Below are 20,276 nucleotides of genomic sequence, written 5' to 3' on the forward strand. Positions count from 1 at the left end.
ACCTCAGTCACTCTCCAGGGTTGTCGTGTTATTACAACAAACCTGCTGTAAAATTGACCTTGCTGGGTCAGATGGATGGAGTGGCACCAAAAATGAGATCCTATAAAATGAGCAAAATTATAGTTGACCATAAGATGTTTTGTGATTTATTGGTTACCTTGGATACGACCCATTGAATGTCAGTAGGAATATCTCTGACAATTGAAGTACAGAAGCAAACTAACAAAGTCTGACTTTTTTTCTTTGATGCTTACATGGAATATTGCCGCGTTCACATGCTAGCCGGAATTAGGGAACTCTTGACATTTCTGACTTGCTAACTGGTTGAATGCGGCACGTGTATAACTACAACCAGTTAGCAAGTGGGAAATGTCAGAGTTTCCTAATCCCGACTAGCATGTGAACATGACGTGAGCTTGACGTTTGTATCATGAGTCATGACGCTGTCATTTAGTGAGGTCTAAATCCAGGCAGGCCAGACATGCTGTTACCATTTAGCCAAGTACACGTGGGTCCAGTGTCCGTGTCTCAGGCTTGATGGGGTGAGACTTTTATTTTTTATAGAGTATTAAATATTTTCCACTGATCACATCCTGACCACAATGTCTGTCTGCTTCCACTACTGCTGACAAATGACATAAAGAACCCATAGACTTCTAGTTTAGTGGGTCTCAGATATAAAAAAAAAAAAACATTCTTCTGCTTACCTTAACTTTGACCTACCTCAATATATAGTGCAACCTATGTTTTATTATCATTAGACCAAATGTTTGTACATTTTATATTTGATGTACATTTATTTTATCTTGTGTTTTTTGTTGTTAACTGTGTGTTTTGTTGGAATAGATGAAGAGTTCAATGCAGCATCAAAGACCAATGTACTGTATCTTGTGTGATCTGTAGCCGAACGGGTGGTCATTTTAGATACAACCACTTTCAATCACATCGCCATCTAATGTTTTAAAGGTCTCTTTTTTTCCCGCTAATGTTTTTTAGTACTTGTGTTTTTAACTGCTTAAAGGCAGTGGATTTCTTTACCTTAAATGAAAATGTTGTACATTTGCAACCACCTAGTAGCCAAGTGGACCAACTACATCTACTCCAATGGTACAATGATTACAGCTATGTGCAGGAGAAGCACATTGGGGAAGGGAATCAAAAAACAGTGTTTACTCTGTCAAATGAGGTGCAAATAAAATCCAGTCTGGCAGTATCGTTCCTCCACCCTTTGTTTTTGGTCTTTGTCGAGAATATGCGTAGCTAGAGGTATTGCAAACCTCTCTGAAGTCGATTAGCATACCCCAAGGGGAATAGTTTAATATGAATGTCTCAACTCATTGCACATGAAAAGGTCTTCAATGGGGGTGAGAGGAGTGGGCTCTACCAATTAGCTCCACCCTCTAGATCAGTAACCTCACCCCGGTCTCTCCTGATGCTCCCTCCCTTCCTCTACAGACCTCAAGACAATGGAGGAGATTCCTATCCCTCATGTTTACCCTCCCTTTGCCACTAAACAAATGAAGTCAAGACACTGGAGACTATCGATACTGTAGGCGTAACGGGGATTTGTATCTCACAATGAAAAGACCAATGTGATTAAGTGTAAAGAAGAAACTATGTGTGGAGAATCATTGCAGATGAAGAATTATGAAAACATTTTAGTCTCTCTTGAGATATGAACCACAACAGAAAGACAAAATGAGGAAGTAGAAGCAATGCAAAGGATGTTCTGTGTATAGAGATACTCAGTTCAAGGGTCTTTTAGCGGAGTTTTAGTTAAACTACAACAGGAATTAAATTCAGGAACAATGCATAGACTTTGCCTGTCAGCTGTACGACGAAAGACCGATATACGATAAAGGCAGCTTTTTTCCCCCGATTATTTCAGCAGTTTTTTTCCTGGTACTTTTCAGAGCCTTTCTGAGAGGTTTTGTAACATCATCCTTTGTGGCCTGTATTCATTCACCATCGTTTCCATGATTGGGGGATCCCGAGTGGCGCAGTGGTCTAAGGCACTGCATCTCAGTGTTAGAGGCGTCACTACAGACCCTAGTTCGATTCCAGGCTGTATCACAACTAGCCGTGATTGGGAGTCCCATAAGGCAGTGCACAATCGGCCCAGCGTCGTCCGGGTTAGGTTTTGGATATGGCCGTCATTGTAAAATAAGAATGTGTTCTTAACTGACTTGCCTAGTTAAATAAAGGTTAAATAAAAAACAAGAGTCTTCTAATTTCAGTTGAACACTGATGATAGGAAAGTGAGTGAGAGGTTATAGTAGCCCCCCTTCTTTGGACAGCTTGGTAGGGGGTACTGAAGTGGGGACGCTGGGGTGGGCAAGGGGGGTTGGGTAATGGATCATTCTCGCTAGCTTTGTTTACAAAGCAGGGAGGGGGGAGGGGTTGGCTAGCATAGTCCTCGGCTTACCCAGGGGCACTCACTCACCCGAGACATCCTCTTCGCTGCTTAGCATTTTATTGTGTCTATCCCAGAGAGCTTAACGGCTAAATAAGAGTGAGGCACAAACCTATTGATTGCTTGTTAATGTTTAATACTAAAACTCAATGTACATCTGTCATGGTGGAATGAGAATCAAACTCGATTCCACATTCTGTTCTACACTCTGTTTAATCTTGATGTTATAGGGTTTGAACATTTCTAGCAAATCTTGATAAAGACTTATTTCAACCTTTCAAATAGTCTGAAAGTTACTACTACTGTATATTTTGTATTGTGTTTAAAGATAGATTGCCCCCAGTGGTTGTCCCAGGATAAACATAGTGACATTTGACAAGACTGAGGTTTTCCTGTACCCATTATATGTGGCAAATGTCATCAAGCGTAAGAAAGACATTGAGACCAAGGCAACAAGTTGGCCAGTGCAGTCTCATTTTATTGACTCGTTATTCAGTTAGAGTTGTTGTTAATAACACGGTCACAATATCTTTACATCTTCTTGCTGGTTCTTTTCAACACGACCGAGCCCACGGTAGAGGTCTAAACAGAGGGGGAAAAGACGTTAAACATCACTTGGAACTGCCCAAACTTATTTTATCCTCTCTCTCCTAATATACACCATCTTCTGCCAAAGTGCCACTCTTACCTCAATCAGCTTTCCTCCGCTGATTTCAGATGTGTGGTGGTATTTGGGGAATTTCGTGCTCAGCTTGCCCCCCTCCATTGTAACGGTGGCCTGAAATGGATGGACACAAAAATGCTTTTTATTCATACTGTCATTTATTCAACAAACAACCTCAGTTTGTTTGATCTAGATGTCATATAATACATGCATCCAAGTTCCCCTAGACATAGATTTATTTTGACGTTTAGCAGACACTCTTATCCAGAGCAACTTACAGAAGCTATTAGGGTTAAGTGCCTTGCTCAAGGGCACATCAACATATTTTTCACCTAGTCAGCTCGGGGAGTCAAATCAGCAAACTTTCGGTTACTGTCCCAACATGCTTAACTGCTAGGCTACCTGTCGCTCTTCTGATCTTCGCTTTGCTATTAAAACCCTCCAAAACATTAGACAAACTTGCTGCAGATTTCATTATGCGAATTTGAATGTCAATATACACATGATAACTGTCTCTCTTGTCCGAATGTCATCTTTACGGCTATTGACCCTGACTACTGACTATATGAGACTTGAGTCGGAAATACTACAGCAGCTTACACAACAGACACCGGTACAAAATTCCCTAATTTCTGATCTAGAGATGTTTTACCTTGAACTTTTTCCCACCGATGGTCTCCATGTCACATTCCTGGTCAATTACAAACTTGTTTGTGACGCTCTTGTTTGTGGGGTAGAGCTGGGACCATGAGAACTCATTGCCGTTTTGCACCACCTCAGTGATGAGTTTGTAGTCGCGACCCTTCTCAATGATGTCATCAGGGATGCCTTGGATTACAACAAAATATATAGTTAGACTGGGGGCAATGAGGCTATTTTGAATCACATACTATCATACGTGTGAGCCCAGTTTAAGCACTGTCATTTTTCCACACTGACGCTGCTAATCACCAATGAATATGATTACATCCCTTTCAATACATTGCATAATCCAAGTTAATTCCAGATGTCAAGACAAATAGTTTTTATAGGCTCTAGGCTAGTAAGATTGAGTAAATGCCTCACCAACGAGCTTGCAGAATTCTTCGTATCCCTCCTGGGTCTCAGTTTCCCACTTTCCAGCGAAGGCCATGTTGTACAGAGAGTTGATGGGTTGAGGAGAGGTGAGCGAAAAATCAATTCCAAGGCAAGCAGGGAAGAATAAGGTACTGAGTGACAACCTGTCCCTCTTTAAATACACACAGTCACCATCTCCACCCATCTCTCATGACACTTTTGGTACAGCACTACCATAACTATACCATAAACATTTATGGTGCCACCTGGGTAATATGGCGAGTCATCAGAGAGCTGGTGACCATGGGGTCACTCACCTTTCCACATAGTATAGTAGCCTATGGTGAAATACCCACTGCACCGAATGTTAAGCCCTTAAACAACACAACCAGACGTGAGCCCGACTGAATAGATTTAACTTTGAACAATATTTCAATACTACATCAAATGGCAGCATAGAGGTCCAAAGTGCCTCAGAAAAGTGGACAAGATTGTACCGTACAACTCCTTTTTAAATTTGTTAGTAAAGGGTGAATCACATTGTGAGTTTACCGACTGCTTCAGTCTAGGCCCCTAAGGCTGCCTTACATAGAGATGAAACAGGCTCTGTGAATCAACCACCATTTTGTCTTGCCTGTTTAGTTCTCCTCTGTCACTGGGAGTGTTGTTGTAACCCCCTATGGACAGCCACAGAGGTGTACTGTGCATTTTCCACTCTTGACAAAAGGGCCTGCAAAGCTGTGATGAGGCTCGATCTGGGAATTGGCAGTACACAAGGTAAGCTCATGTAGATCAACAGCCACAACACCAGGGATGATCTTCAGGTGTGGACAGTGAGTTCGAGCACATGGGAAAGCACACCTAGCCTCAGACCTTTTCCAGAAATTCACACACCAATGCAATTCAGTGTTCCACTACTCAGAGTATCTCTTAACACACACACACAGTGTGTGTTTCAGAATTCTAAAGTCGTTTTTGAGGAAGCAACACATACTCCAGGTCAATAGCCTTAAGTGATAGGGGTAAAACCCATTGCTCATCATATAATCTCTACTGGTGTATGCCTTTTCAAACTGCAAGCCACAAGACTGTGGCTTTCTGCCCATGTTTTTGATCATTCCTTGATTTACGTAATGCTCTAATAATTTGTATTTTTTAAATGCTCATTTGAAATGCTTACAACAGTGAGACGAAGTCATCCCTAAGTCTATTCGGGTATCAGTTACTCATTGACTTAAACTGTGTCACCTTTGATTTCATCACTTGAGTCGTTGTTGTACTATGCCATGAGAAAACATAAATCTCTTTCATGATTGTATGCTCAACAGTGTCCTTCAGCGCTGAGCCAAATAATTTTATTCCCCTCTCAGGGTTGAATCAGTTTGAAGAATATAAAACACTGTGAAACATCAACTTTTATAGTGCACCATACTAATTCAAAGTACACCTTACCAATGACTCCCGAGTGGCGCAGCGGTCTAAGGCACTGCATCTCAGTGTGTCACTACACACCCTGGTTCAATCCTGGGCTGTATCACAACCGGCTATGTATTAGGAGTCCCATAGGGTGGGTTGCACAATTGGCCCAGAATCGTTAGGGGAGGGTTTGGCCGGGGTAGGCCGTCATTGTAAAATAAGAATGTGTTCTTAACTGATTTGCCTAGTTAAATAAAATGACAAATGTAATACTTGCCAAATCTCATACAAATCGTAAGTAGGTGCTCCTCTCTTATTGATAATCTGTAATTCACACAACTGACACAACTAACTGTCTTTGTCCATAAAATATGGCCTATACTGTATTCTCATATTCCATAGTATGCAATCTGCAAGGAGTATGTCACATTTGTGCTCTCAAACCTTATAGCATGTAGTATCTGTGGCGTGATTGTATCTGTCTGATTTCTTTGCAAAGTACTAATAAACTATTTGAATATGTCCACATTTCCTCAACTCAAAATGTAGTTCAGCTGCCTAGTCAAATAATTTATCTCCCATCCAGCCCCAACGGTATTTCCTGCTGAGATGCTTTGACGGTGCTTTTCAGAGGGAACACTGTTGACCAAACACTATCAGTTTGATCAACAGCCAGAGCTGCTATAAAAAATACAAAAACCCTGTATCCATTGAATAACCAGATGAGGGATATACAGTAGTTTGCATTGTATTTCTACAATTGATCCATTCAAACACTTTTTATGTAGATGACATAAATGGTAGAGCTGATACGACCCCTCGTTTTTTGGGATCCTGTCTTCAGAAACGGAGAAACTGTAGCATACATAGACCTTCTGGTAATTGGGGATTCTATGGAGACATACAAACAATGTGAGAAAATAAGATAAAAAAATACAAATTTGCAATTATGGCCTAGGACATTGAAATCCCTTGCACCACCCAGTAATCCTGAAGCTGAGGCTACACCAAGGACGAGCCATTGATTGTGCCATTTGTTGTAGTTTGAACAGTAAGAGGAGACTGCTCAAAGTCATTGCAGGAATTTTACTGTATATTGTGTTTGCTCTCAGTTTTTTACTAGAGTCCCTTCCTGGTGAATTTGCAGTGACTTATGTTTAAAGCAATGCATTGAGTGTTGCTCTGAATTTTGTATTTTTTTGGAAGGGACAGATAGAACTGCCCCAGTAGAAATGCCGACGATGAGTATGAAGGGTCTCCTCTCTAACACCCGGGAAGTTACGATTCAAACTCCCAGTACACATCTCTCCAAGCGGTATAATGTCAAAATACGTTTTTCTACTCATCAAATATAGAGTTTCGCTGAGCATCTATCTTCATTTAAGCCTGTAATGTATTGTAACGACCCAGGGTCATTACAGTATGTACTTCCCAAAATAAGAATTTACAAGCAACAGAAAATATGCCTATTCGGCACCACCAATTGATCACTCATTACTGCCAATACGGGTTGGAAGGCTAGAACAGCTACATGTATTACCTTTATTTAACTAGGCAAGTCAGTTAAGAACCAATTATTGTTTACAATGACGACGCTGGGCCAATTGTGCACCACCCTATGGGACTCCCAATCACGGCTAGTTGTGATCAGCCTGGACTCGAACCAGTCTGTAGTGACGCCTCTAGCACTGAGATGCAGGTGCCTTTAGACCGCTGCGCCACTCGGGAGCCCAACAAATACTTTTGAGGTGCCGAAGCAGCATTTTTTCGGTTACTTGAATTTTTTTATTTACACCTTTTTAGAAGTACATACCGGAGTAAATGAAGCTAGTTGCTCAACGAAACTCCATATTTGACATTAAAACGTTTGCAAAGCTGTCTATTGTGAGTTTGAATCCGAGCTTCCTGGGCTTTAGACATCTCTAACGCACAGATACTGGGGCAGTATTGAACCAAAGACAAAGGTCCTAATGTCAATGGGCCTACTGTAAATGTTGTAACATTTCTGCTTGAACATCGCTGGTGCCTAAAATACAATACAATACAATATCGCCCCTTGTGGCAAATGTTTACAAAACCAGACAAAGGGAGCCAATTACAAAAGTGTTTCCAGGGGTTTCTGTTGAATGACGTGGACATTGACCAGTCAACTACAACTTTGTAGTTTGCTGGCCAATCCCAAGTGGTCTTGGGTTTCAAGTGGGCGGGCTCTATCGCTATCACAGGGAGAGGACCTGGCCGTACAAGCAAAGCGGAAAGAAAATGGCGGCCGTGGCTCCGGAGCCAGGAGCTGCTGCGGCATCAACAACAACAGCGGGGAACAGTGGTGATTTCGAACCGGAACCGGTGCCGGAGGCCAAAATCGACTTCGATGCGACGCAGGAGTACGCACCAGTAATGGACCATGTTCACCAACTCAAGGATGGGGATGCAGTTCAGGAATGCAACCAGGTCCAAATGGAGCTAGTGAGCAGGCCAGACCTAGAAGCAGCGGGAAAAGCCCTCGCTGCTAGTGCAGAGGATGAACAGATCGAGGCAGGCTGTCTCGGGGTCGGCGTAGAAAAAACGGAGAACCATGCTCTCGAGGGCTTTGGCTCCAAATACACCATGTCGCGAGCGGAACGTTTGAAACAGTTTTTTTCGCCGAATGTTGAACCTGCAAACGAGGTCAGTAAGCACGAGCCCTACGCCTGCCTTCAGAATAGCTCCATCTCCGATTCACAGCCATCGGTGGTCTTTTTGCATTCGTTCCCTGCGCAACCTGTGGCTACGGAGGCTGAGCTGTCGTTAGCAGAACCAGCAGAACCCATTATAGATTACGATAAGAACCCAGAATTAACCCAACCTACTAATATCGAGTGTGACTATAGAGCTTTAATTAAACCGTCTCACGAGGCTGAACTGGATCCCGAACCCGCAGATGAATTTCCTTCTGTCTCCGAGTACAAGAATGACGACTCCTCAGAAGCTGCTTCGCTTGAACGTCCCCAGTCCATAGACCACGTCGACTTTCTACCAATTCTAGAGAGGGAGACAGTCCTTGGGACACCCGTGGAGGCTGGTTACATGTGTGACTTTTCGAGCATAACAACCCAGAACATTCCGAGACCCGAGGTTCCTGTAATGCCAGTGGACCAGGTACACTCCTCGGCAGAACTTGGAGACTCGTGCTCATCACAGAGGTTCGAAACGAATTTCAATGAAAGCGATCCAGTATCGAAACCCTCTCTCCCTGTGTCTGGTGCTGAAACTGAGGAGCTACAGCCGGATTCTGTGCACAACCTGATACCTGGGTCCGAGGTTCGAGTATCTCTGGATCACATAATCGACGACGCACTGGTGGTGTCCTTTCAGTTAGGCAAGAAAATATTCTCCGGGGTTCTGATGGACCTATCTAAAAGGTATATTATGATCCTTGTCAGAAATGTCTCTTATTATGTTTTTCTAGCTTTGTCACTTTCTGTCACTTTTCTGTTCTTAAGTTTAGGCCTACACCTGGAATCATATCACTTTGTTTTGTTTACTACTGACATCCATGGCACATACAAATGTACACTCCTGAAATATGTGGTGCGTCTACATTCCTAACTTGTGCTTTTGCAAACCCATGTCCCATCTTCCTAACCTTAACAGACACCGTTTTCTACTCTTGCCACAGGGCGAGGGGTCAAGCAACCAAGTGACCTCTATAGCTTGACAACCAAGTCACAAAAAATACAGAGAGTAACTGCTCGTATCCCCAATTATGTGGGCTGTGCTTTCGGTTTTAGTCTTTTCAGTTTACAAAACTCATCTTGGTTTTATTTACAAAGTCCAGTTATATCAGAGGTCAACTGGAGAGGAGGATCACATGAACAGTCTATAGTGTAAGGTCAGTCTTATGATGTATTTCCATACAGGATTTACCCTAGCGTTTTACCCAAAAGGCTCAGAGACTTTTCTGTTTCCATTTACTTGAGCCTCAATGGGCCATGGCTCCGGCAGCCCTGCTCTCACTTAGGGCCAAAGCCAGGCCACTGGTACTTTTCAGCTGTCATTTTACATAACAATGGCTAACTGTGAACTTTTAACACCTTCGCACAAAGCAACACTTTTTATTATGCAGAGGTTGTTGATTCTGCTCTTCACAAGTCCTCACTGTCAGCCCTAGCTATGTAAACACAATGCCCCTAGTATATCATAAGGGTGTATACACACTGGTAACACTGGTGTTACAGTCGAAAAGCAGCATTGGAGAATGGTGCAGTTGGTAGAGTAGAACTATGCTACTGTTACCCCCCCCCCCCTCGGTTTCTGTCTTATTTTCCTCTTTGTCATTTATCACCCGCCTCATCAACACCTTTCCTCCACCCCCCCACACTTCTTTCTCTCACTTATCAGCTGCAGATCTATATTTAGGGTCATCGTTAAACGTTCTTATTTTTGCCTGGGGCCTATGTAAATTATCCTTATTATGTTAAGCAAAGGTGACATCTGCACACACAAACTTTACTAAACTATTAAGAGGAAATCAACACTTTGTGGTGTTTCGTTTCCCTTCACAAGCGGCTCTTTGTGGAGTTGTGCTTTAGATGTTCATATCATTTCAGGGTATAATTTCAGGATATCTTCATATCATTTCAGGGTATAATTTCAGGATATCTTCATATCATTTCAGGGTATAATATCAGGATATCTTCATATCATTTCAGGGTATACTATCAGGATATCTTCATATCATTTCAGGGTATACTATCAGGATATCTTCATATAATATCAGGATATCTTCATATCATTTCAGGGTATAATATCAGGATATCTTCATATCATTTCAGGATATAATATCAGGATATCTTCATATCATTTCAGGGTATAATATCAGGATATCTTCATATCATTTCTGGATATAATATCAGGATATCTTCATATCATTTCAGGATATAATATCAGGATATCTTCATATCATTTCAGGATATAATATCAGGATATCTTCATATCATTTCAGGATATAATATCAGGATATCTTCATATCATTTCAGGGTATAATTTCAGGATATCTTCATATCATTTCAGGGTATAATATCAGGATATCTTCATATCATTTCAGGATATCTTCATATCATTTCAGGGTATAATATCAGGATATCTTCATTACATTTCAGGATATAATATCAGGATATCTTCATATCATTTCAGGATATCTTCATATAATATCAGGATATCTTCATATAATATCAGGATATCTTCATATCATTTCAGGGTATAATATCAGGATATCTTCATATAATATCAGGATATCTTCATATCATTTCAGGATATAATATCAGGATATCTTCATATAATATCAGGATAACTTCATATCATTTCAGGGTATAATATCAGGATATCTTCATATCATTTCAGGATATCTTCATATAATTTCAGGGTATAATATCAGGATATCTTCATATCCTATCTGATATTATACTCTGAAATTATATGAAGATATCCTGATATTATACGCTGATTTGATATCTTGATATAATTTCAGGATATCTTCATATCATTTCAGAGTATAATGTCAAAATATGTTAATTTTTAGTGTTATACCGTGTAGACCTAGGCTATTAATATAGTATATCAATACATGGAATAATATATGCTATAACTTGGGAAGCCACATTAGTTTAAGTTGCTATGATAAGATCCTGAGCAGCGGTCATCTCAAAGACAATGGTCAGTTCATTGCAATGACAAGATGGAGGCCACTAAAACCTTAGGGTTTCCTTTTCCAATCTTACAGCACTGTAGATAATCAGCACCCTCTACAAACAAAATACTTTTTTTTTTAGATTCTCATTGTTGAGTCTAAGCAGAGACCTGTATATAATGACAAGATGCTTATTTCTCCGCCTTAACAATAGGAGTCGTTGTCCCAAAGAGGGGAAGGCAGGCAACATAGAAACTCATTGGGCTTATTTTAGATAGATTTTGGTGAGAGTTAAACCTCTTGTTTCGCCATTTCCTCTCTAGTTTAAGGGATCGGTTTATGGCTTTTGTTTTCCAAAAGTCCCCTGAGTGCAGGCCTTGTGCCTGTGATTGGCCAGAGTGTGTTCCATAACATAGGTCATTAGAGAATGACCTATATGGATTTTTTTTAGGGCCGATAGCGATTCTTGAGGATCAAGGAAGCCAACTGACAATATTTTAGACTGATATTCAATATCATTAAATTTAAAAATGTTGATTACAAAATTTCCCAGAGACAGCCATGTATACATTCATTTAAAAAATCTAACAAAAAATGTGATTTTGATAAAATATTCGAACTACATTACAACATAATGGTGATAATTTTATTTGAATGGTAAATCTTTTGATAAACTGGGTAAATTAAGATGGCAAAGGCTTACTCACAATACAGGTGAATGCATATTCAATAGGAGTATTTGAGCTTGTTTTGGCTGACCAGTGTCTATGGTGCTACAGAGGACAATCTGTATTCCTTCCATGTGGGACTTCTATTAGCCTACTGATCAACAACGTTTACATAGAAGCATCACTCCATGTCAAGCCGGTATGGAAGGACATCATATAGGCTTTTAGTTTGACTATATTAAATAACATCTATTCAATCCAAATGGGTCCGATGTAACCTAATGATTTGGGATCACGGATGCTTATGGAACTAGTATTTTTTTGGTAATTTTCCGTGAGTAGGAAAACGTATTTTTTTCAGATGTCATGACTCATCTCTAAACAGCTCTGCTGCTAGGATGAAACAACTCAATTGGCTAGTTCAGCTATCTGTCAAGAATTGGGCGGGTTGTAACTTGATTCTACTGCTACGATTGGATAGAGTTAGGCTGTAACTCCACTTCCTTTCACATCCCTCCATCGCTCATATCACTTGGTGCTATTTAGTTCTCATAGTAGCAGTATCTCAATGGCGATGACATTTGCTACCAAGTCATAATGTGCATAATATCTAACGAGAGCGAGGCTAGGAAAAAAAGACTCACATGACGATGCAAGTTCTGTTCGAATGACTCAAATCTGAGGAGTGAGAATGCACACAAGCACGGAAGACACATTTCAGTTGAAGTCATTCAGTTGTACAACTGACTAGGTATCCCCCTTTCCCTCTACAGCTTTCTTGGTCCATAAACATGCAGGAAGATTTTTAGCTAGCTAAACCCATTGCCAACCTATATTTAGGTATTTTAAAACACTTGCTTCTTTCCCTATTATGACAATAATCTAATCCAACTGTCAACTGTCAATTTACGGATACAATTGCCTGTTGGTCAAATTAACACACCAGTAAATAGCTAATGTTACATCGCAAGTCAGATGGCTCGTTGCCGAAAATGGTGCATGTTCAAAATGATTATTAAGAACAAATTCTTATTTATAATGACGGCCTACTCGGGAACAGTGGGTTAACTGCCTTGTTCAGGGGCAGAACGACAGATTTTTACCATGTCAGCTCAGGGATTCGATCCAGCAACCTTTCGTTTACTGGCCCAACGCTCTAACCACTAGGCTACCTGCCGCCTCCCAAGAGAAGGCCCGATAGACTAGAAAAGGCCAATATCGGCCCGATATATCGTCTTGGCCGATTATCGGTCTTTCTCGACAGATCATATGGTGTTGTTTTCCCCATTGGATGTGTGCTCAATAGACTGTCGGTTTGAACTATAGACATAGACCTAGGCCCGGTTCCCCAAAAGCATCTTAAGGCTAATAAGTTCATCGTTAGAATCATCAATGGTTCTAACGATGAACAGCCATAAGATGCATTTTGGAAACCAGGCCCTGGAACATTCCATATTCTACTTAAGCACTTATCTGAAACATCAGGAAAAAAATCGGTATTACAAATGATGGTGGAAATTCCACCCACCTATCATAAGGTGACACTACTACCATATTGCATGCACCTATCCAATAGTGATGGGGGGAGGGGGTCGATAGTTACATATCGCAATATTATTTTTGGGATGATATTATATTGATCCTATAACTCCAAGTATGGATTTAAATGTTTGCTTGTTTTTGTTGCTCTGTAGCATGCAGGTAGCCTAGTGGCTAGAGTGTTGGGGTGGCAGGTAGCCTAGTGGCTAGAGTGTTGGACCAGTAACTGAAAGGTTGCTGGATCGAATCCCTGAGCTGACTTGGTAAAAATCTGTCGTTCTGCCCCTGAGCAAGGCAGTTAACACACTGTTCCCCAGGCGCCGAAGACGTGGATGTCGATTATGGCAGCCCCCCGCACCTCTCTGATTCAGAGGGGTTGGGTTAATTGCGGAAGAAGCATTCAGTTGTACAACTGACTAGGGTATCTCCCTTTCCCTAACTAGTGCTAGTCGGCTGTACCTGTGCCAAAACCCCAGTATTTTTCATCCTATAGCTCCTATAGCTTGTGTGAGACAACATATTTTCACTACTTTTATTTAAATTACTGATCAAAACTCCATTTTCTCAAAGCTCTCTCTTCTCTCTGCAACAAATATATAGTGAGCAATATGTTTGGAACATCAGATCGCAATACATATAGAATGGTGAGAATCACAATACATATCGTATCGGCCCTTACATATCGTGATAATATTGTATCGTGAGGTCTCTGGCCATTCCCAGCCCTATACTATCCAATAAGCCTATTTCAGATCTAGGGGTAGAATCTGTTTCTTGACCAAGCCATCTTTTTGTCCAGCATCCCTTAATAAGGAAGGAGAAGATGGTGGTTGTGTGACAATGAAAGGTGTTGGTTGATAAGGAGGCTGCTGTGATGGAAAGCAAAGGCAGTGGCTAGGAACGGCATGTTCTCCTGTTCATGGCTGTTTCATTAGTTGTGATCAGTCTTCCTAATCCTTGTGCAATCACAGAGGCTGTCACAGAGGAATCTGCATCTTTCGACGGTTTCAAGGATGTTTATAAGTAGGAACGGATGGGCTCATGGCCAGATTAATGCAAGGATGGATGTACTTGCTTTATGTAACTGCCAGGGAAGCAATTAATTTCAACTGGACACATCCCTCTGGTTTGGAGAGATTGAATGTTTGTATGTAGCCTTCAGTGCAGTAATTAAGTACAAGCATCCCAACCCTCCACGTTTAATGTTATGCTCTGAAAAAGGCCGTAGCCTACCACTATTGTCCAGTTACATTTTCAGTTTCCATGATGGCTCAGTGCAGTCCAGGCCTCGTCAAGGTGACTTCTGGGGAATCCTTTCCCCCTATTCTATTAGAGAATATTCTCTATCTATCCTGTGCAGACTGTTTCACACCTTGACCCAGTGCTGTGATGTATAATTCCTAGTCATCTGGTGGTTAGCTAAAACACCATGGCTCATCATCTCTGCTCTGCTGGGGAAAAATATTTTCAGCCCTGATCCTCCATCCTCAACCTGAATCTTGACTGGTATTGTTTCATACCGTCTCCTCGCCTATGTAAACAATGCACAATCTCTCTTCAAATTAGAGAAATTATATCATTATAATTAGTGGTTGCTGTGACTGCAATTTGATCCGTTACTGAAATTGCCCTCCCATGAATGTCAAGTGCATTGAAAAGCAACACTTTTCGGCATACGTTTACTCTCCCATTTGTATAATCATGTTTTGCCGTTGCATTAATTTACAAGATGCTCATGTAGACATGACATAAGGAAATGGGTTAGTATTGGACTATCTCCTAATACCACGTTACAATGAATGCTCCTATTAAAGGGATGCAGCAGAGCTTTTTGTGTAATTTTAGCCAGTAGTTTTGAAAGTAGCTCACAAACCAAAACGGCCCCGAAAAATTGTGAACAATTTTGTACAACGTCTTCCATTTAGTGTATATATATATATATTACGTACTGCAAAAATCAAATAAAAATCCTGAAATTTGTAATTCCAATTTGTACAATATGTTACGAATTTGTAAATGCTTAAGATCCCATTCAATCTCTTTAAGGAAGAGTATAGATCCAATGTTTTGTTCTCCACCCGGCACAGCCAGAAGAGGACTGGCCACCCCTCAGAGCCTGGTTCCTCTCTAGGTTTCTACCTAGGTTCCTGCCTTTCTAAGGAGTTTTTCCCTTAGCCACCGTGCTTCTACATCTGCATTGCTTGCTGTTTGGGGTTTTAGGCTGGGTTTCTGTACAGCACTTTGTGACATCGGCTGATGTAAAAAGGGCTTTATAAATACATTTGATTGATTCTCCAAAGGGGGGGGGGGGGTGGTTCAGTACAGGCCCACTAGAGGTAGGATATGACCCATCCTGCAATCCTTACATTGTAGCGCAGCAGGAGAGTGTGCTTTCATCACTATAGCACATTCAGAGATCGATTTATAGCCATTAATCCAAAATAACGAATAGGTTTTTGACCAGAAAGGTGAGATTTTAACCTTTCTTGGAGTATGCAACATTACTAGTTATTGTTTAGGGTCTTCTCATGATAAATAACTACTTTCGGGGATTACGTAGATTACATTTAAGCGATTTTAAGACTTCATTGTTTCTGACTCACTTTCTCTTCTAATGAATAAAGTTGGAGGGAAGTTGAGCATTAATATTGTAAACAAAGCTTGGTTTCCTGCTGTGTTTTCAGGCCCTTGTGCACTCTAGTTACCTACGGTGGTTTTGTGTTTGTCTGTGGGAACTGCTTTGATCTCCTGCAACACTAGTTTAGTGTGCTGCTGTTCTTCACAGCACTCTTTTTACGTCTGAAACTTTTCTCCTTGCATGTTCACGATTTAATGGCTTTAGATGTATGTACTAAATGTACTTATGTAGGCCTGAAATTAGAAATGTCTTGAATTTAGCATGAAATGTCAGAAATACAAGAGAAACTAAAAACAAACCTTAGCCAATGAATGATATGAGTTATTTTTGTTGTTGTTGAGTTATCCACAGTTTCTAAATCCTCAACTTTCTATTCTCAGGTTTGGACCCTATGGAATTCCAATCACTCTGTTCCCCGAGAGAGAATACAAGGATAAACCTGAATCTATGCAGCTAAAGACGGAACAACTCCAGTCAGAGACTGAGAATGTGGAAAAGCCAATCCAGGAAAACCCTGATGGCCAAGTCGTCACAGTGCCCGAACCAAACCCTGACCCCCAGCCTAACCCATGGACTTCAAAACCTCCCCCACTGTTTCAGGAAGGAGCCCCTTACCCTCCCCCTTTGTTCATCAGGGACACCTACAACCAGTCGTTACCTCAGCCGCCTCCCCGCAAGATCAGGCGGCCCAAGCGCAGGCTGTACCGCGAGGAGCCCACCTCCATCATGAATGCCATCAAGTTGCGGCCCCGTCAGGTGCTCTGTGACAAGTGCAAGGGCGCTGTCACGACAGTGGACAAGAGGGAGCCACGCAGAGGCCCTGTGTCAGACTCTAGGAGCGAGGATGCCAAGCGGAGACGCAACGACAGTGCAGCCACTGTCAGCAAGCGGCTGCGCAATGACCCCCGCTCAGAGGAGAAGAGCCGTGCTGCTGAGGTGGCCAAACGACAGGTCTCCTCTTCTTCCTCCTCTCTGGGCCAGGTGAAGGGCGGAGCTGGAGGGAACAGGGTTCTGAGGGCGACCTCCACCACAACATCATCACCGGTGAACAGCGGCTCCAGAGTCCAGCTCAATGCCAAGAAAATGCTGCAGAGCAAAAATGTTGATCACTCCAAGGCCCGGGAGGTGCTGAAACTGGCCAAGACCCAGAAGAGGCAGAGGGAGACTACGGTCACTGACAGCAGTGGCAACGCCAAGACGGTGACGAGGGCAGCCGCCCTGCAGGAGGCCCACGCACACCAGAAGGTCCACTTCACCCGGCGGCTGCAGCAGATCAGCGGGGTGGGACCAAGCAACGCCACTCCTCTCCCACCCAGGATGCGCATCAAGCCTCAAAGGTACCGTAATGAAGAGAATGACTCTTCTACATGTAAGCTGCCTTGCCTGGAGAAAGTGCCGGGAATTGGCTGTTTGTCCCCTCCAAAGCCAGACGCGCCCTGCTGCACCGCCACACGCTCCTCCTCCTGCTCCACAGGCCAGGCCGCTGCTGCTGAAAGCCAGGGCCCAGATAACGGGCCAGAACCTGAGGTTTGTCCTCAGCCCCAAGTGGAGCCCCCCACGGCCACGGAGCACAGTGACCCCAAGGCGGAGCCAGAGGAGCAGGGGGGGCAGGAGGAGAGGCGGGAGACGCGTGGCAGCAAGGCTGGCAACCTTGTCGTTTTCATGAACCTTAACCCCGGCCAGCCGGACTCCTCTAATACCTCCATGTGCAGCGTTGATAGTGCAGACGACCTAAAGTCCTCAGACTCAGAGTGTAGCTCTACGGAGAGCTTTAACTTTCCCCCTCCCGGTCGCCCCTCGCCCCCCGTCCCCGGCACGTCCTCAGCAGTCGCTGACCCGTCGCCTGCCCCTACGGAAGAGAAAAAGCCCTGTAAATCTCAGAAAGTGTTTTCTAAAAATGTGTCTAAGTGTGTCTCTCTGGAGGGCAGGACCATTTGCGTAGGGGACATTGTTTGGGCCAAAATATATGGCTTTCCCTGGTGGCCAGCCCGCGTCTTAGGCATCCAAATCAGTCGCAAAGATAATGGGCTCTTAGTCAGGCAGGAGGCCCGTGTCGCCTGGTTCGGTTCACCCACCACCTCCTTCCTGGCTCTTGCACAGGTCGCCCCTTTCCTAGAAAGCTTCCAGTCACGCTTTGACAAGAAGAGAAAGGGCTTGTACCGTAAAGCCATCACAGAGGCAGCCAAGGCTGCCAAGCAGCTCACTCCCGAGGTTCGTGCCTTGCTTACGCAATTCGAGACGTGAGGTGGTGTGCTTTGGGGGAAAAGGAAAGGTAGGCAAAAATGGCACCCACTTTCGTCCCCCCCTGCATCTCTCCCCTGCTCGTCACCTACCGGGCCCCCTCACCTTCCAGGGAGAAAGAAACAAAATAATTCAGGCCAGAACACCACCAGTAATAATTTTTTTTGTACGCTTGAAAAGGGACTGGATGGTATGGGGTTTATGAACCTTGCTGGGTATATAAGGATGGCAGTGTATTTTTACTTTATCCTATCAAGTATCACTTTTTTCCAACCTGGTGGAAATCTGGTAATTGTATATTTTAGGAACATTTTTATTCACTGGTCAGTGATTTTGAATATTCTCCTTCTTAAATTGAAGCCTTTAAATGTCACTCTTTGTTCAAGGAAACTTACGTCATGTTCTAACACTGCGGGTTCATAGGTTAATCAATCGAGTTCCGCTGCCAATTGTCAAAATCTTAGAGACAAAAAAGGTATTTCTTTCCGTCTATGCAACAAACGGTTCAGTGTCAGATACTGTGAATGGAAAGATACAGAATCTGAGCAGGAGTAGATATTATGTATCTGTACGGGTGGAAGACATGCTGTAGCTGTGATGTGACCAGGAAGTGGACACTTGTGGATTTGAAGAGAGAGCAGATGTAGGGGCTTATGTACCTGCTGTACCTCGGACATAGTCATAGCTGCCTGGCTGTGGGAGCTGCCAGCCAGGACTTTCCAGACAGTTGAGCCTTGGTAGCGAGGAGAGGAGGTGCCTTTAAGCCAGACAGGTGAGCCGGGGTGGTGAGGAGAGGAGGTGTCTTTTTAAGCCAAAGTCGCCTCAAGTGGAGGTGAGAGGAGGATGGTGTGCCATTCCTCATCCCCTCTCAAAATAGAGATGGCTATTGATACAGTACCCCCCTCCACCCATATTTCTACATTGCTACTACATAATCTAGTTCCCTTGACTCAGGCCTCCTCACTCCCCCTGTCTCTGTTCTTCTATCTGACTATGTCCTGTCTACCTAATGCTCTACTGAGTTATCCAAGACTGTTCTATTCCTACTTCTCTAATCTTCCTAGCTAGCGCCTTGGTTTTTCATACATAAAACGATGCCCAATTGTTTTAAAATCACTGATTTAATGAATTGTCTGCATCGGGACATTTTCAACAAACATTTAGTTGATGCAGTGAAAGCTTCCCATTCCAATGATAATTGAGTCGACTAGCATTGGCAGTGGGAAGCCATTTTAGTTACTCCTCTCATAAACCGATGTGATATGGTAGCACGTTACATTTTTTTGCTAATTTTGTTAAACTTTTACTATGGGTTTGCCATATCTTGTTGATTTACTAAGTTGCCCAGTGATTTCTCAGTCTCCGTTGTTAGACCTACTCCACCCTAATTTGAAGTGGGAAATGTGTGCTGACTTTATTTGGTGCGTCTGAACTTTATCTTCTATCACTTCCTTCACTGCTTGGCTAATCTCGTACGACTGTGAATCTTGATTTGATATATTATGTACAGTACAATCTGTATCAAATTATTTACAACTTTCATGATGATTCATGTTAAAGGGTTTTCTTTAGTTTGACTGAGGGGAGGGCGGGGTGAGGAAAGGTGACCTCTCCTGCTGGCTGAAGGGGGGGGGGGGGGGGGGGGTTGTGAGGAAAGGATGACCTATCCTGGCTGAAGGGGGGGGGGGGGGTTGAGGAAATATGAACGATCCTGGCTGAAAGGGGGGATGGGGGGGTTGAGGAAAGATGACCTATCCTGGCTGAAGGGGGGGGGGGGGGTTGTGAGGAAAGATGACCTATCCTGGCTGAAGGGGGGGGGGGGGGGGGATGTGGGGGGTGAGGAAAGATGACCTATCCTGGCTGAAGGGGGGGGGGTAAAGATGATCTGTTCTGTAATTATGGGTTCACTTCAGATTTGACCATTTCATCACAAAAATGATGAATTACATTTCCTAAATATGTTACTAGCCACT

General features: G+C 42.9%; 2 protein-coding genes across 2 annotated transcripts; one reads left to right on the plus strand and one right to left on the minus strand.

The window, feature by feature from the left end:
* Positions 1-2,878: 2,878 nt before the first annotated feature.
* On the minus strand, positions 2,879-7,152 carry LOC120056842 (gastrotropin-like). The gene is made up of 4 exons (XM_039005079.1): positions 4,143-7,152; positions 3,730-3,905; positions 3,102-3,191; positions 2,879-2,995 (listed from the first exon to the last, which is right to left on the minus strand). Exons 1-4 carry the CDS (start codon positions 4,336-4,338, stop codon positions 2,945-2,947), a joined length of 513 nt encoding a protein of 170 aa, XP_038861007.1. The 5' UTR covers positions 4,339-7,152; the 3' UTR covers positions 2,879-2,944.
* A 638-nt stretch (positions 7,153-7,790) lies between these two features.
* On the plus strand, positions 7,791-19,921 carry LOC120056843 (PWWP domain-containing protein 2A-like). The gene is made up of 2 exons (XM_039005080.1): positions 7,791-8,950; positions 16,443-19,921. Exons 1-2 carry the CDS (start codon positions 7,812-7,814, stop codon positions 18,304-18,306), a joined length of 3,003 nt encoding a protein of 1,000 aa, XP_038861008.1. The 5' UTR covers positions 7,791-7,811; the 3' UTR covers positions 18,307-19,921.
* Positions 19,922-20,276: the final 355 nt, after the last annotated feature.

This window comes from Salvelinus namaycush, chromosome 12, assembly GCF_016432855.1.
Source record: "Salvelinus namaycush isolate Seneca chromosome 12, SaNama_1.0, whole genome shotgun sequence".
Classification (NCBI taxonomy): domain Eukaryota; kingdom Metazoa; phylum Chordata; class Actinopteri; order Salmoniformes; family Salmonidae; genus Salvelinus; species Salvelinus namaycush.

Excerpts from the sequence above, each read along its gene's own strand:
- LOC120056842 (XM_039005079.1), bottom strand. The coding sequence starts at position 4,338 with ATGGGTGGAGATGGTGACTGTGTGTATTTAAAGAGGGACAGGTTGTCA. Across the intron at positions 3,192-3,729 it reads TCGGTGGGAAAAAGTTCAAG|GCCACCGTTACAATGGAGGG; the intron begins GTAAAACATCTC and ends CATCCATTTCAG. Across the intron at positions 2,996-3,101 it reads GCGGAGGAAAGCTGATTGAG|ACCTCTACCGTGGGCTCGGT; the intron begins GTAAGAGTGGCA and ends CCCTCTGTTTAG.
- LOC120056843 (XM_039005080.1), top strand. The coding sequence starts at position 7,812 with ATGGCGGCCGTGGCTCCGGAGCCAGGAGCTGCTGCGGCATCAACAACA. Across the intron at positions 8,951-16,442 it reads CTGATGGACCTATCTAAAAG|GTTTGGACCCTATGGAATTC; the intron begins GTATATTATGAT and ends TTCTATTCTCAG.